Source organism: Catharus ustulatus, chromosome 4 (assembly GCF_009819885.2).
Source record: "Catharus ustulatus isolate bCatUst1 chromosome 4, bCatUst1.pri.v2, whole genome shotgun sequence".
NCBI classification, from domain to species: domain Eukaryota; kingdom Metazoa; phylum Chordata; class Aves; order Passeriformes; family Turdidae; genus Catharus; species Catharus ustulatus.
This window is the reverse complement of record NC_046224.1, coordinates 50,150,736-50,166,473: the sequence shown is the minus strand read 5'-3', so window position 1 is coordinate 50,166,473 and position 15,738 is coordinate 50,150,736. Positions and strand designations below refer to the sequence as shown.

Here is a 15,738-nt window from a genome sequence, read left to right as displayed (position 1 = left end):
ACACACACACACACACACACACACACACACACACACACACACACACACACACACACACACACACACACACACACACACACACACACACACACACACACACACACAGAGGCACACACACGCCGTGCCCCGCCCCTCCCCGCCGCCCGGGCGGGGCCGTTCGGGCGGGCGGCACCGGAAGGCGCGAGCCCACGTGTCCCGGCGGGGCGGGAGGCGGCGGGCCCGGCCGGTGGGCGGGCTGGCGGCCGCCGGGCTGCCTCAGCCATGGGCTGGCTGCCGGCGCAGGGCCGGCTGGCCGCGGGGCTGCTGGTCAATCTGGCCGCCTCCATCTGCATCGTCTTCCTGAACAAGTGGCTGTACGTGCGGCTGGGCTTCCCCAACCTCAGCCTGACCCTGGTGCACTTCGCCATCACCTGGCTCGGCCTCTACCTGTGCCAGGCGCTCGGCGCCTTCTCCCCCAAGAGCCTGCAGCCCGCGCAGGTGCTGCCGCTGGCCCTCAGCTTCTGCGGCTTCGTCGTCTTCACCAACCTCTCCCTGCAGAGCAACACCATCGGTACCTACCAGCTGGCCAAGGCCATGACCACGCCGGTCATCGTGGTCATCCAGAGCGTGGCTTACGGCAAGACCTTCCCTCTGCGGATCAAGCTGACCCTGGTGAGGAGGCGGCGGGGCCGAGGGGAGCGGGGAGGGGCAGCGCCGAGGGCAGCGACCGTGCCTAAAGCCGCCGTGTCCCCTGCACAGGTGCCCATCACGCTGGGTGTTTTCCTCAACTCCTACTACGACGTGAAGTTCAGCGTCCTGGGGATAGTGTTCGCCACCCTGGGCGTGCTGGTGACCTCCGTGTACCAAGTGGTGGGTGACGGTGCCGGCGCGGGCCGGGAGCGTTGGGGTGGTTGGGCTCCCACTGCTGCCCCTGGCTTTGGTCTTGAAGGAGCACCCAGCCTCCCAGGATAGCTCCCCTGCTCCCTTATTTATTTTTTTAAATCACCGAATTATCATAATCCACCATAACCCCTGATAAATGAAGGAATTGAAAGTCCTTGCTGCTAAGAATTGGGGTGTCATCTTTAACGCGAGTGTTATTTTCAAGAGGCGAAGATTGCTTTAGCAGTAAAACTGCCTTTTTTCTAGAGGCAGCAGATGTTCTTGCTGAAGCAAGTGCCTTGCGTTTCAGCTTTTTCCCTAGAAAGGATATTTTCCAGTCCTTAAATTCCATGGTTTATCCTTGAGCTATTTGCATTTTATCAGTATCCTTCTTCAGTTTTGACTATTCGCAATCTAAGGTGGTTTTGTAGAGGGTGAATTAATGCATAAACACACAATACAACCTCTCTGGATAATTATGATTTTAAAAATTAATGTGTCCAAGGACTGCCTCAGCCGTTTCTGCTGTAACATTGTACTAATAGCTCACCGGATTTGTTATTGACCATGACTGTAAGAGCCTCCTAAATTAGAAACTCCTGTCATGTTGATGTGACAGATTTAAATGTGAACTTCTTTGTATGAGGTGTACTGTGCCTCAAAAAAAAGTGAGGCTCTTTGACCCGTAGTGTGTAAGATGATAAATAATGATCCCTTGACCTGTTTTGAGGGGAGGAGGGGGAAAGAGGTGCTGCATTATACAGATATAATTTATGGGTAAAATTATATAGATTAAAAAACCTGAGCAAGTTTACATGCAAGTTTACAGTTAATGTGATTTAAGTAGTGTTAAATGTCAGTTTTAGGCACAACACAAAGACACGTCCTTGTGGCCATAACATCTGTCTGCATAGCCATAGATAAGTAATATTTGTGAAAGCATGCAACCTTAATAATTGAAGTTAGAGTCAATTATAATCAATATTGAAATTTGATCCATTAAATCTGGAAAAAAACTGACAAAGGACAAATATGTACTGGTTTTGTTAGCTGGTATGTACAGGAAAATGAGAAGGAAGGAACGGAATCCAGTCCCTGCTTAGGCAAGGATACTCAGCTCCAAGGCAAGCAGGATCTGGAATTTGTGTTGAAAATAAAGGGGAGCTGCTGTTTTCTTCCCAACTCCACAACCTATTTGTTCTTCCTCAAGCATGATACTTTACCCCCAGGCTATGGGAAAAGGAAAGTTTAGGCAGTCTTTTCACTGCGCCTGCATATGATTTTCTCCTCTCATGGCTTTTTCACTTGAAAGAGACAAACACATGGGGCCTCCAGTGAGGGAAAGGTGAGGCTCAACAGCCTGTTTAAGTAGTGTTGTCCACATGAGACTCCCTCTCTGTTAGTAGCCGGTTTTCTTTTGCTCAGGTTTTTCAATTTGTGGATTTTTCCCTCGTGTTTAACAGCTTTCTCTTTTGGTTTTAGTGGGTAGGTGCTAAGCAGCATGAGTTGCAGGTAAACTCTATGCAGCTGTTGTACTATCAGGCACCAATGTCCTCAGCTATGTTGTTGTTCATCATCCCCTTCTTTGAGCCAGTCTTTGGAGAAGGCGGAATATTTGGGCCCTGGACGCTTTCTGCTGTGGTAAGGCTTTTATTGACTTTATTTGAATAATCGTCAGTGATGTAGTTAAATTTGGTAGTAAGATCTCTTCCTTTGTGAAACAGATTTTTGTACAGCTGTCGGCTAAGGGGAGATGAGAGGGGCATGTGCAGGACAAAAAGCCCCTTGTTGAGTCTGCTCCACTTCCTCTGAGAGGAGCGAGTCTGTCAATTGATTTATCTCCTTATTCTTGTTTCTATTTAGAGGGCGTCTGAACAACAGGAAAATCTATCAAAATCCAGAAGCTTCTACTAGTGTACTAAGTGCTCTAGTTCTAGCTCTGACTGTGCACTCACAGAAAGAGACACTCTCAACTTCTCTTCTGTGGAAGGATGCCAACACTGGTTGTTCTCTAGAATTAGTGTATTTTCACCAAGAAAACTATAGTTTCTCTCCGTATCCTTCTGTCCAAAAAAGAGCCAGTGGCATATTCTTACTACTGCTGATTGTTCCCTCAGTGATGGGTCATGTAGCATTGCAATTTATGAATGGGATAGCAAATATTCACAGTAATAAAATCACATATCAAATAAAATCAGATAAAATATTTTGCTAAAATAGTTTTTGTTGTGGCCATAAATAAGACTTTATCTCAAAGTTAAAGAATACAACCTCTATGTATGTGGATGAGTGTCTGGATTTTCCAAACCACTCTTAAATGTTCACCAAGAGAAAAGGAGAAGAGGCCTGTGACTCTATCAGTGTATATTTATGGATGTCATACCCTGAGCTGCTTATACACATCACCAGTGTCTGTACTGATTTGAAACTGTTTCTATTTTTGTTTTCCATATGTTTTTCTTGCCTGATACTTTGCATTTGAAAGTAAATGAAACGAAATAAATAACCTGGAATGTATCTACAAATTGCCAAAAGCAAGTTCCAATTGCTGACTGTATCCATTAATCCACAGATAATGGTACTGCTGTCTGGAATAATAGCCTTTATGGTAAACTTGTCCATTTACTGGATCATTGGAAATACATCACCTGTCACGTATCCTTTGTAACATTGGTCGTTTCTCCTGTTTGCAGATTAATTATGGTGGAATTCATTTGGGCTGATTTATGTGGGAAAATTGTTTGATAACCTTCCTGGTTTATTTTAAATGATGAAGGTGGAAAAGCATGTTCATGTTTTAGTGTATTTTGTTTCTTTGTTTGGGATTTGTATAGGTAATTGCTGTTCACTCACTGACCTTCATACCTGCAAGGAATGTTAACTCACGCTTTGACTGCCTTGAGGAAGTGTTGGCATGTCCATCAGACTGCAGTGAAAAGGGGTGAAAGGCTTTAGCTGGAGGTTACTGCAGCCTCAGGGATTGGGAAAACTGTATGAGTTGAGTGAACACAGCGTACCATTGCATGCTTTGGGTAGAACTAATGAAAATTCCAAGTGTTTCTTTTTACAAAAAATAATACTGGTATTAGCTATTATCCTTAACAGATGTCTAGGTATAACATGTTTGGACATTTCAAGTTCTGCATCACCCTCCTGGGAGGGTGCCTCTTATTTAAGGATCCATTGTCTGTTAACCAAGGCCTTGGGATTCTGTGCACGCTGTTTGGCATTTTAGCCTACACCCACTTCAAGCTTAGTGAGCAGGAAAGCAATAAGAGTAAATTGGTCCAGCGTCCATAGAGCAAGAGTTTCTGAAGACTGTTGTGAAGGAAAACAAGTATTTAAATATGCATTGATTTTAGAATGCACAAAATTGCCTCATCCACGTAGATCTATGGTTTTAGTTTAACTGTCAGGGTTGTTATTCTGTAACTAAACCAAACAAACTGAAGGATGTGAAATGCTGGGGTTTTGACATCTCAGTCTGTCCTATCATTTTCATTAAATTATGACATTAACTTAAAAGAGAAAAAGGCACACTTCAAATTGCTGTGGAAATTGTACTGAAGTAATTATATTTTTTTGCATACCAAATGAGATCATGATGGCTACAGTTATAATACAGAGAGAGAGAAAGAAAAAGAGTCCTGTCTCTGTGATCAAGTCAGTATTGCCATTGTGAAGAAACTTGGAGGTGCTTTTATGCAGATGTTCTGGTATATAGTGATGCTTCCTCATTTTTGTCTGATGAACAAAGATGAGAGAAACATACTTTGCCCAGTCATTTTCAAAAAAGGCTGCCAGACTCATTCCTATTTCTTGTATATGTTTTCTTATCTATGGCTTCAGCACAGGGATAGATTTTTAGATGAATAAAGTAGATAAAATTACAGGTGAAGAGGAAAGCAGAAAACCTGAAGCCACAGGCCAAGCTGTGGAAAAGTAGGAAATCAGATCTAAACAGTTCATCTTAATTTTTTCTTTTAATTTGTCAGAACATTAATGAAGTAATTGACATTTTGAAAAACGTTGTTACTGCTTCATAATTTTCTCTGTGCCAAAACAAATACTTTACACAAGATCTTGTAAATACCTGTAAGCCTAATAAAATCTCTGATTTTGTGGTAGTAACCAAACGTTTTGCAGCCTTTGCACACAAACACCCACGGTAAAAATATTTTTGAGAAGGCTTTGGAAAGGTCGCAGTCTTTAATGGGTGTGAAGGTTGCCCAGTTCTCTCTTGGCTTCAGCACCACCTCCCTTGCTCCCATGCCTTTCCCCAGGGGTTACCTTGGGTGGGATCTGCAGGTTTGTCTGTTGTCGTGGTTTTAGGGGAGAGGCCCAGGGCTGGGTGGGCATTGCTGGGTGTGAGGCAGCATTTCCTTAACAGACAGTCCTGGGAATTGTATCTGAATGACTGAAGAGTGCAAGGTGGGACCTGCTGCTCTAATTAAAAATGCTTTGAAAATTATTTTATGGCAGTATCAGGCACTTGTTTTGACAACGTGGATGGAAAAAGTTCAGTGCTGTTCTAGTTTAAAAAGGGAAAGAAAAAATAACCGTAAATCTGGTGAGAACATATGTTCACTAGATTTGCAGGGTTAGAATTTAATTGCAGTATCTTAATCCTTACATGTTGGGGTTTGTTTTGTCTTCATCTACCTCTATCAGATTTAAAGAGGGGAATTGTATGGACAAAACCAAGTATTTAAGTTGTGCGGCCACTGACAGAAATAATATTTAGTTCCTTTAAGTTTTTTTACAATAGAGGTAAGAAGTCTTTGTGTTGGAAACAATGCAACTTTTCTTAAGCTTGTGTTACAGAGTTCTTGATTTAAGAAAAAGTTACTCTTCTGTGTAACCTAGGTTTATACAGTAACACTCTGTATCATTTCAGACTTACAAATACCTGAATAATTTTACATCTTTACCAACTGTTTCTTGGACATTGTACTGGTCCAAGAATAATTTTTTTTAACTACGGTTTTATAGATCTGTATAATTAGTTTAAAAATATAGCCTGGACTACTGAAAGATGTGTTCAGATGTCGGGCTCTGGATGCATATCCTTCAGTATGTACACTGAGAAAGCCATTTTCATTAATTTGTGCCATGCACAAGTTCTTTTGAGATGTAGATAGACTGCAAAAAAAACAGCTAGAAAACAACTGAATTATATGCCTGTATGACAAAAATATTTGAGATGAGATGAATGTAAATATATATATATAAAGTGGTAGAATGAACTCAACAACCATGCCTGGAAATACAAAAGACTCTGTAAAGAGAGGAGCAGTTCTGCAAGAGAAAGTTAACAGCATCATTAAAAAACTACATTATAAATATAATCTGGTGCTGGAAGGTGTGTGTGGGAGTCACTTAAGTGATGTGATTTTTTTTCCATGAATTCAAGAACTCTCTTTTAAGATTTACTTGTTGTATCTAATAAATAAAGTATATTGAACTTTGTCATATGGTTCAAAATATTAAATCCAGGATGCTTGTGTAATTGTGGAATAAATAGATCTTTGTATGTATTGTTTCTTTAGATACCATGTGTAGGGTAGGAATAAATTTTTAATCATTTGTCTGATACCTGCTTATTGCAGAAGAGAGGAGTTGTCTTTTTTCATCTTCCTTTTGAATTACATGACTTTGGGGGTCTAGGTGTGTATCAGACAAAATGGTACCACATGGATTTCTGCCCACATGAATACAGCAGGGAGTTTGAACTTTTTGGACTCATGGCTCAAATGAGGGAAACTTTAAATCATCAGGTAAAACTGGAGTCTCATAAAAATCTCTGATACTTTTTCTATTTTTCACTACATCACTTGAATGTGTTCTCCTGCTAACTATGTGTATTTATATGAGTTTTGGCTTTCCTGAAAGAGAAATCAGAGACTTACCTTCTTCAGCGACGTGTAGTCATCACCCTGTGTGAGCTGTTGCAATTGAAGCCTTACCATACATGCCCTAGTGTTTCCTTTCTGCTTTTCATTTAATTTATATTCATACTTTATATGACTAAACTGTGGTAACAGCATAGGCTTTGGTTCTTTTCTATCATGCAGTACTTTGCTGCTATATTAGCATTCTTTACTTTAAAAAGCCACCATTGATGTAGTTCAAATGGAACTGTAGATACCAAGATGGCATTTAAAAATGAGAGCAGATGATTTTGATTAAAATGTGAGTGACTAGTAGTAAGTCATCTAGCCTTACAAAAACACTTTAGAACAAAATCCGCAAGGTTTTCCCATTTTCCCCAAAGCAATAGGAAATATGTCTTCGTTTAAGAGATACTTAGTGTAAAGCTTTGTGTTGCCTTTAACTTTGGTAACTTTGTGCTTGTTTGACAGCTTTTGCATTGGGTTTTGTACAACTTGCTAAGTTCTTGCAGGCTCCAGGGCAGAGTGCCAGAGTTTTCCTGTAGATGGGTGAACAGCTGCTTACTCAGGCTTGAGGTTGAAGGAGCGTGGTTTGCTGCTGTTACATGTATGAAAAGGAGGTTTGTCTTGCAGGAAGTCTACAACATTCAGGACAGAACTGCAATTCAGCAGGACTGTATCCTCTGTCTCATTTCATTAAATGAATGCCCAGCAATGGCCTGGGGCTAAAGCAACGTTAAAATTTTGTTTAGGCTACCCATAGTTTTTTTATGAAACTTTTAAAAAAATATTAGTGGTAGTCAATGCTGGTTAAATATTATGGTAAAATCTCATTTTTATAATGTCTTATTATACAAGAGTTTCAGAAGAGTGGTTTTTAACATTTTGGAGTTGAGCTAATGTCTAACCCACATCTAGTTTGTCAAATCTTCAAAATCTGTCAAATTATGCTGGATTTCATGGCTGGCTGTATGTATTGGTACAGTTGGGCTGCTGAGGAGAGTCCTGCTCTTGAGCAAAACTGGACACTGGCACACTGTTCAGGTGTTTAGCAGTGACTAAGAAACATCTGGCCTGAAATTCACCAATGTCCTTAGGAAAGGAAAAAAGGCTTACTGATTGGTGAGAGCTTTTCAACTTCCTGCTTTTTATGGCCCTGCTTTTAACAATAAGCTTGCAGGTTAAGGGAATTCGGAGAGCAGAACTTAGTCCCTCATACCACCTTTCATATTAAGATTTTTCTTCCAAGATGTCAGATTTGCTTCCAGTTAAATAGTTATGTCTTACCTAGACTATGAAAGAAATGGAGTTTGGATTAAAGACTTGCAGGTATTTGCCTTACGGGGTTTTTTCTTCTTAAAATTTTATTTTAGCCTTTCAAAACCCAAACTCCCTGTTTAATGAGAAAACTAAATAGTGTTTTAATAAATGAAAGGCTACTGTGCATATGTAGTGAAAATATGTTTGGTTTCGCAAAAGAATTTCACTCTTCTAATTTTGAAGATGCAGCTCTTTGTTTTTCTCCTGTTACAATCAGGCAGATGAAAAGAAGTACGGCTTTGCTGCTTCATGCAAATTCATTCTCTTCTGCAGGTGCTCTCCCTCTGATTGCGGTCTCAGCCTTCCATTTGACAGCTCAGTTGTTTCAAAGATGATTGGGATGTCAGCTGCATAGGTTAAGAACACAAAGGAAAAAATGATCAGCAGGAGCTGCTATTGTCTTGGGTGATGAGAAATCCTACTGTAAGACATAGAGACATCTTCCCTAACAGGCCTGTGCTAAGCAGCAGGAGAGAGGTGTGGGTATCATCTCCAAGCAGGTATTGCAAAGAATGCACGAGCCTAGTTGTTTGCATTCTTACTGTGCTGTAGTAGTTGACAAATACAGTATAAAGTAGTTTTTAATAATATAAAATTAAAAATATAAATGCCATGAAAAAAGCTGGATTCAGACAGTATAAGATCTTTGCCAAGCTTGTTCCACAGCAGTGATTAACCTTCCTTGAGAGAAGGGAGCTATTGTTGTTTCTCCCCTGCTCCAATGATGCTGGGCTTGGTGAAGGAGGGTTTGTGCTCCTGAAAGCTGCTCTGCTTTTTTTCAGCTGTATCAGTTGGTCCAATGAAAACATATCACCTCTCCCCATGGGGCTTGTCTCACTGAAGTTGCTGTTTCTCCTTTCATCCGACTGACGTGGATCATTCTCTTGTATTTTTTATGTGTGTAAAATGACCTGAAAGGTCTAATGGACCTAATGATTCTGTTCTGTGATTCTGTGGCCCTGGGGAGTGGAACATACTCCATTGCCTTGTCTCAGCAGCAGGGGATCCAGCCCTGCCCAAGGGGTCATAGTTACAATCTACAGTACAAGGGCTGAAGAAGGGGGAAATGTGATCCCTTTTCATTGTTTTAGTTGCCTCACGGTTTCTAACACTTTCCAAATTTAGTCTTTGTCATTTCCTTTAGTAGATGCATAAGCTCCCTTTCCTATTCCAGTCTGTCCTTTCTGTATAGTTATGATACAGTTTATGGAATTCTGGAATTGAGACAGAAATTGTATCACTGCTCACATAAATACATTGATCTCACCCACTGCTGCTGTTTTTTTCACATAGGGGACCCTTGTCTGCTTTCCAATCCAGAAAAAGTTATTTTCTTAAAATGCAGGAGGATTCAGGTTAACCTGAGTTAAGAGGTAATTAGTCAGTTCAGGAGTTGCACGTGCCTTCCCAGCTGCACTTGCTTAGTAGCAAACAGGCACAATGTGCTGCCTTTATAATGGATAGGCAGCAACAGACATGGGCAGATTAAACAAAATGTAATTAAAGTAAATTACCTATTTAGAAGCAAGTAGGGGTAGCAATCCAAAGGCTGCTTGGAGGATTGGCATTGCAAAGGTATTTTCTGATCTGTTTGTGGCTTCACTAGAACATGAATACAAGCCATTCATTTGAAGGCATGTGGTTATATTCAAGGAGCTCCAAGAAGTCCAGCATGGCTGTTGGCTCTGTGGATAACACGCTCATGCAGGATACACATGTAGCTAAGCAGTGTTGTCAGAAAAGAGTAGGATTATTTTAGAATCATAGATGGCTATGTCTCATCCAGGAAATGCAGGGAGGAGATCTCTGGTTGAAGCAGAGCACAAGAATGTAATTTTTCATGACCTTGGCACAAAAAACTTGTTTTACTTTCTTACTAAGCAGAGACTGAGAAGCAAACTCCTTTAAAGGAGCTGTGTTCTGAAGCATATGGAATAATCATGGATACTGAGACCATAGGATAGAGGTGGTTGTGATTAAAGAAAAAAAAGAAAGTGAGACAATGGACTAAGAAACAACTGAGAAGAGTAAACAGCACATACACATCTATGCAAGTTTTTAAATATAAGATCTAAGTTTAGATGCTTAACTCCACAATTAGGCAGCTCAATAACAGCCAGATTTGTCAGTGTGAACTTCTTCCCTTTCAAGAGAACTTGATAGAGAATGGCATTGGCTCAGCACTTCCAAAAAGGAAGCTGTATAATCGACAAGTTTGACATTTTTTTTGTCTCCAACTAAATTAGGTATCCTACTCAACCAAGAAATTGAGTCCTTTTTATGTTTCCTTACTCTGCCCACAGTGTTTTTAATCCTCCTTACTTGCTGGGGAAAAAAAACCATTTGTGCACTTTATTTTCTAGCTAGAGTGACTGAATGTATTTTGTTTTACAATACACTAAATTTGTGTATTAAAATCTTGGATTATGATCTTCTTAATCAAGCTTCTGTCTTTGAGCTGAATGGAAGAAGTCTCTCCAGCTCCTATTATACAGCATCAACAGTTGTGAAATAGATTCTTCTCTCCAGAGAGTCCAAAGCAGCATTAAAGTCTGGGATCCAAAGTGCTTTACTTGTTAAGTGCATCTCTTGTGGTGGTTAGTCAGAAACTGGTTTCCTATTTGTTAATCCAGTTGAGAGAAGAAACTGACAGTAGTGATCATATGCCCTCCAGGAAATTATGATACATTTCTGAAAACATACAATCTTGCTTTTCTGACTGTTAAGGTGGTTCTGCTGATCAGGGTTAACAATGTACCAATGTTTTTCAGCTAGCATCATTCCCCAGAGATGTGGTAGTTTTTTTCCTCAAACAAAGCCTAAGCAAAACTTTTCCACAAAGCATTTTCCATTTCATTCATAGCTTTGTCCCTATGGGGATGGATATGTAAACCTTCATTCTATACCCCTACAGTCTCAAAGAATTCCAGCTGACAGCTTGAATAAACACGTGTGAGGTTGGCACCGAGCTGGGATTGCTGAGCACCTGCTCCAAGTTGGTTTTATAGAAAGAGATGCAAGTTTACAGAACCAGAACCAGATATCCAGTGTCTGGATATCATTGGATGCTGAAGACAGGAATGTAAATTCAGAAACTTTGAGAAATTAGCAGATGTAGTTGAAGACATGCTCCTAGCAAACATTATATGAGAGGGCTGCATCAGTGGAATGTCACGTTCCTGCTTAAAGGCACAAGTCCCGTGTCTCCCCACGGACCTAGCTTGGGCTTTTGCTTCTGCTCCTTGATCTGTCTGAACTGGGAAGTTTATATGGCTCTCTGCTAGGCAGAACAGCCACGAGTGGCTGTAGAGCCTTCCTGCGCAGGCAGGCAAGCGTCCGTGCTCGGACAAGGGGGAAGGGTGACACCACACGGCTGGAAACAGGATCGGGGGAAACGGGGTGGGGGGGGAGTGGGATGTGCCTCTATCCATAGTCCGGATGTAACGTCCCCACGCCCAGACCCAGAAGACAGGTTTTGAAGGAGGAAGTGTCTCTTATAAACGAAATGGTGAGAAAACACTGTTTTCATGTACCCCTACCAGCCTCTCAGATAGAAGTCCTCAAAGAGCTTCTTAAGCACTCACGATATTGATGAGCCTTGAAGTGGTCTGGAAGTCTTTGGGAGACTGGCTCTGAGCCTCAGTGCCTTGCTTCCAGCCTCTGCAGCCTCCTGTGGACTGGCAGTTCTCTCTTCCCCTTGTCCCCCGTATAAAGGGAAGATATTTGGAATATTATATGTTGATCCCATTTTTCAGTGTGCTTTATTTAGCTGAACCAGGCTCTGCAACATCATCTGTTTCTGCTTCTTTGACAGCCTATAGTAATTCACTGGATGTCAAACAAATCACAGAGATATTATTTATGAAGGCTGGTTAATTTTCCAATCAGTTAATTGTCCCTAAGCAAGCCAGGATTTAAACACCTTCAAGTTAAGTATTCTCAGTGTTTTCATTGAGTGTAAAAGTAAGATGAACAAGTCTCCTCATCTTCGGAGCTTCCTTTTAAAAAATGAATATAAATCAGTGTATGCAAACATGTCTGAGGAAATTATTTTATGGTGTGATGTCCTTATTTGTCCAATGAGGTTTATATTTGAGGTGCTAAGAATGACTGAGATAAAGAAAAATTTTCCTAAAGGCTTTGTTGCAAAAGTGGTTTGGCAGGATTGGATTGTACTAGAAGCCAGAGACACTGGGCTCTAAAGAGGGATTGCTTGCACTGGAAACTGGAACCAGAATCTAGTAAAAATGGAGAGCTGATATGCATATATAAAACATAGATAGATACCGTTTTCTTAGTTTTAGTGCACTCATTGTTTTACTGTTGCATAAAATAATTCTATGGCTGCATGAACCAAAAGGACCCAGTCCGTGTGCAGAGGTTTCCAGTGGTGTGTATCAGTACTGCTCCCTAGCTACTTCAGGCTTCTGCTTTTCCAGAGACAATCGTCCTTTTCCTGTCTGTGTCAGCAAAGAGGAATGTGTGCCCATGCCGTGGTCTCCCTTGTATACAATCCCTGGGGTACCAGTTTAACATGCCAGAGTGAGAACTGAGATGTGGGTAGAGATCCTGTCACCGAAACTGTGGGAAAAACAGAAACTCTCCAACATCTCTGCATTGTTAGAGAATCAAGGCAGTACTTTTTTTCTGGCCAAGATGTTATGTCAGCCAGGATGTGCAGTAGAAATTATTTCGTCCACACATGCCTGGGTTGTGCAGTGAAAATCATTCCATCACAAATGGTTTTTCACCACACATTTCACATATTTATACAGACTAATCCCAAAGAAATTCACGTTCATTGGTCTTAAATTACACAAATCTTAGTATTCTGTTTCCTATTGGTTATTGATCCCTTCGCCTTCAATGCGAATTTGGTCCTCAATTCTTCGGTTGTCTTAGCGATCTTTCCTCTGACCAGGTGTCTCCTACTGCACTGGGGCAGGTAATGTTCGTTCATATTCGCTTGTCTCCTGTGCATGTTCTGGCTACTCCCATTCTGTAGATGTTAAACTCAGCTGACCCCACCCAAACAGCGTCTTTTGAAGAGAAATTTCAATCCTCTCCTCCTGGGCAAAGGTGAACAAACCCCGACATTAAAAATGTTAGACTTGTATAACTTCCAACAATCCCTCCAACTTAAATCATGTTGCAAAGGCAGTAACTTTCGCCACAAAGTCCCAACAACAGCAGAAGGGAGTGATGACTTGTATTTTTAAATCAGCTTTCACAGAAAAGAACACTTGCAGTTGGAAGTACAGAGCAAATGAGTTACAAAACACAACTGCAAATTACCATCAGAAGTGCCTTCTATCAACACAACTCATCTTGCAAACCTTTTGGCTTCTATGCAGCACAGGAAAAGCTGGCTTTGGGTAGCTAAAGTAACCATCGGTGCTATCATGGACTCTTTGCTTCTTCCTGAGTAACACCTGAGGGAAACTTCTGGGAATGTGGTCCCAGTTTCAACTGGTTTATTAACCCAGGTGACTGTACAGGAGATAACATTCAAGGTGTGGTTAGATGATAAGGAAAAGACCATGGAAGGGCTCAGTGCCTTCAGAAGGAGTTATTTCCCCATTTCCATCTCCAATTCTCTGCTTCCAGCTGTGTGTCCCTGCTGCTTTCTTTATGATGTCTTATGTGTTCTTGATAAAGCAAGCTGACATAGTAGCAGCAAATACAAGTAAATATCCTGCTGTTGAATCAGATAAATCTGTGGTCAAAGGAGCCAAAGCCAGTTCAAAGACATACTTAGCTAGGAATGCACAGCTCCTGGCAAGGCCATTGTTTCAACAGGGCATTAGATGAGCTTGGGACATTCTTTCGGTGAGGTGTTTGATGGGCTCAGCTGCATCACCAAACAGTACACGGAGGCTGAGGCAATCCAACACCACACTGCTTCCAAAAACGTCCTCATCATCAGTTTGCAGCTGTAAGTGAGGAGACAAGGAGCAGAATGGAACACCTCTCTCGCAGTGGTGTGCCCTGAAATCAGCCAAGCTTAATGTAATCTTCCTCCTCAGTAATGCTGCTGTGTAAGATAGCTGAAGCAGATCCCAACTTCTCCCTGCCTACCTGTCTACTGCCATTCCAGTGATGTCCTGGGCCAGCTGCTATGTAGCTGCTCGGGACTACCTCAGGGAACTGATCTACAGGAAAAAAATCACATTCTTTCTCAGGTGTGCCAGGTCACTTTTTCCACTTTATACCGTAGGTACACAAATAACAGAAGGAGCAGCAAGAGGATGGAAGAAATGGCTGGGAATGGATCTCTCTGAAGTAACATGCCAGCAACCCCTTTACAAAGGGATGCATGCTGAATCTTCGTCATCTTGCCATTAAACACAACCATTTTAGTTTGGCTTTGCAGCTAAGTGAGCCCCACAACTGCTGTATTTCTTGAGCAGAGCACATAATATGGCTGATTAAGGATCATAGAGAGGGTAAGACAGGCCCAAGTCAATGACTCCCTGCAGTTCTACCTATACCCCATCCAATAAGAAACAGGAAATTAGATATTGTCATGTCCTCCACACTGAATGAGTTGAAGATCAGGATTGGCAATTACCTGCCAAAAAGTATAGTCTGTATTCTAACAGACTCTCTTCAATAGATATGGGGGGAAACAGGTGTCTTTGAGAATCTTTTTGAAACTATTTTGGCGTGAAAACCAGATCTGTGCTCTCAGATGTTTCACTGCAGTGCGTTTCAGGGTATGTTTGTGTAAGGCTTGTTTTGATTATGTGAGCAAATTGCAGCCTGTCCTCTGACAGCAAAGGCATGCTGCAGTAATACCTTACAGTCCAACAACAGTGGATTTGGGATTTTTCCCTTGTGAGTAGCACTACATGGTATATTTCTCTCAAGGTGTCCTAACCTCTGTCCTTGGCTCATAGCTGAATTACATGTTGTTAAGATAAATAAGGTAGGTCAGAAGTCAAAGCCCTGTGCCTGTATATCTCTCCAAGTACACAAGCAAACGCAGAAGAAATTGCCAAATTATTTTTAAACTGCAAAGGTGATTTAAACTAAGATGCTGGGATGGATACTGTAAAACCAGCTGAATGAAGGAACACCAAGAAGTCTGCACTTGTTTTTTGTGCAGGCAAGAGATAACTGAGATATTAATGTTTCAATGGACCGAACAAAGCACAGAATAGTATTTTTATCATCTGCAATCAGAACTTAGTTTGTGTCCTGCTTTTCCAGTGGCATCAATGGGTTTGTGCAACTTTTATCCAAGAGCCTTTTTTGGGTCCTGTGGATGGAAAAAAACCTTTTCTGCACCAGATGGCGCAATCACCAGCCAACCTCCTGCCGAGCACAGCGGGGCGGGGGCTCTGAGTCCAAGGCTCTGAAACTGCAGGGTGACTGTCAGACCGGCTAATGGAATTAGGGCAGGTGGCAGAAAAACAAGTTTAGTGGCACATACAGCCTTCAGAAATTCAGGTACCATTTGGCTTAATACTTCCTCTCTTCAAATACTGCCTTCCTGATAAAGACTCTGGATGTTATCCTGATCTGTACTGCCCACTGGTACTTAGAAAGAGGTTTCTATTTGTAAGGCAGCTGGGATAGGGGATTTCCCTTAATTTCACTGTTTCATATTTAGTAAAAAAACAAAAAAACCCCACCAACCAAAAAAAACCCAACAACAAATCAA

At 41.5% G+C, this 15,738-nt stretch overlaps 1 protein-coding gene across 1 annotated transcript; it reads left to right on the top strand.

Moving 5' to 3' along the window:
* The first annotated feature begins 218 nt into the window (after positions 1-218).
* On the top strand, positions 219-6,454 carry SLC35E3 (solute carrier family 35 member E3). The gene is made up of 5 exons (XM_033058615.2): positions 219-651; positions 739-849; positions 2,344-2,502; positions 3,434-3,516; positions 3,975-6,454. Exons 1-5 carry the CDS (start codon positions 262-264, stop codon positions 4,159-4,161), a joined length of 930 nt encoding a protein of 309 aa, XP_032914506.1. The 5' UTR covers positions 219-261; the 3' UTR covers positions 4,162-6,454.
* The last annotated feature ends 9,284 nt before the right edge of the window (positions 6,455-15,738 follow it).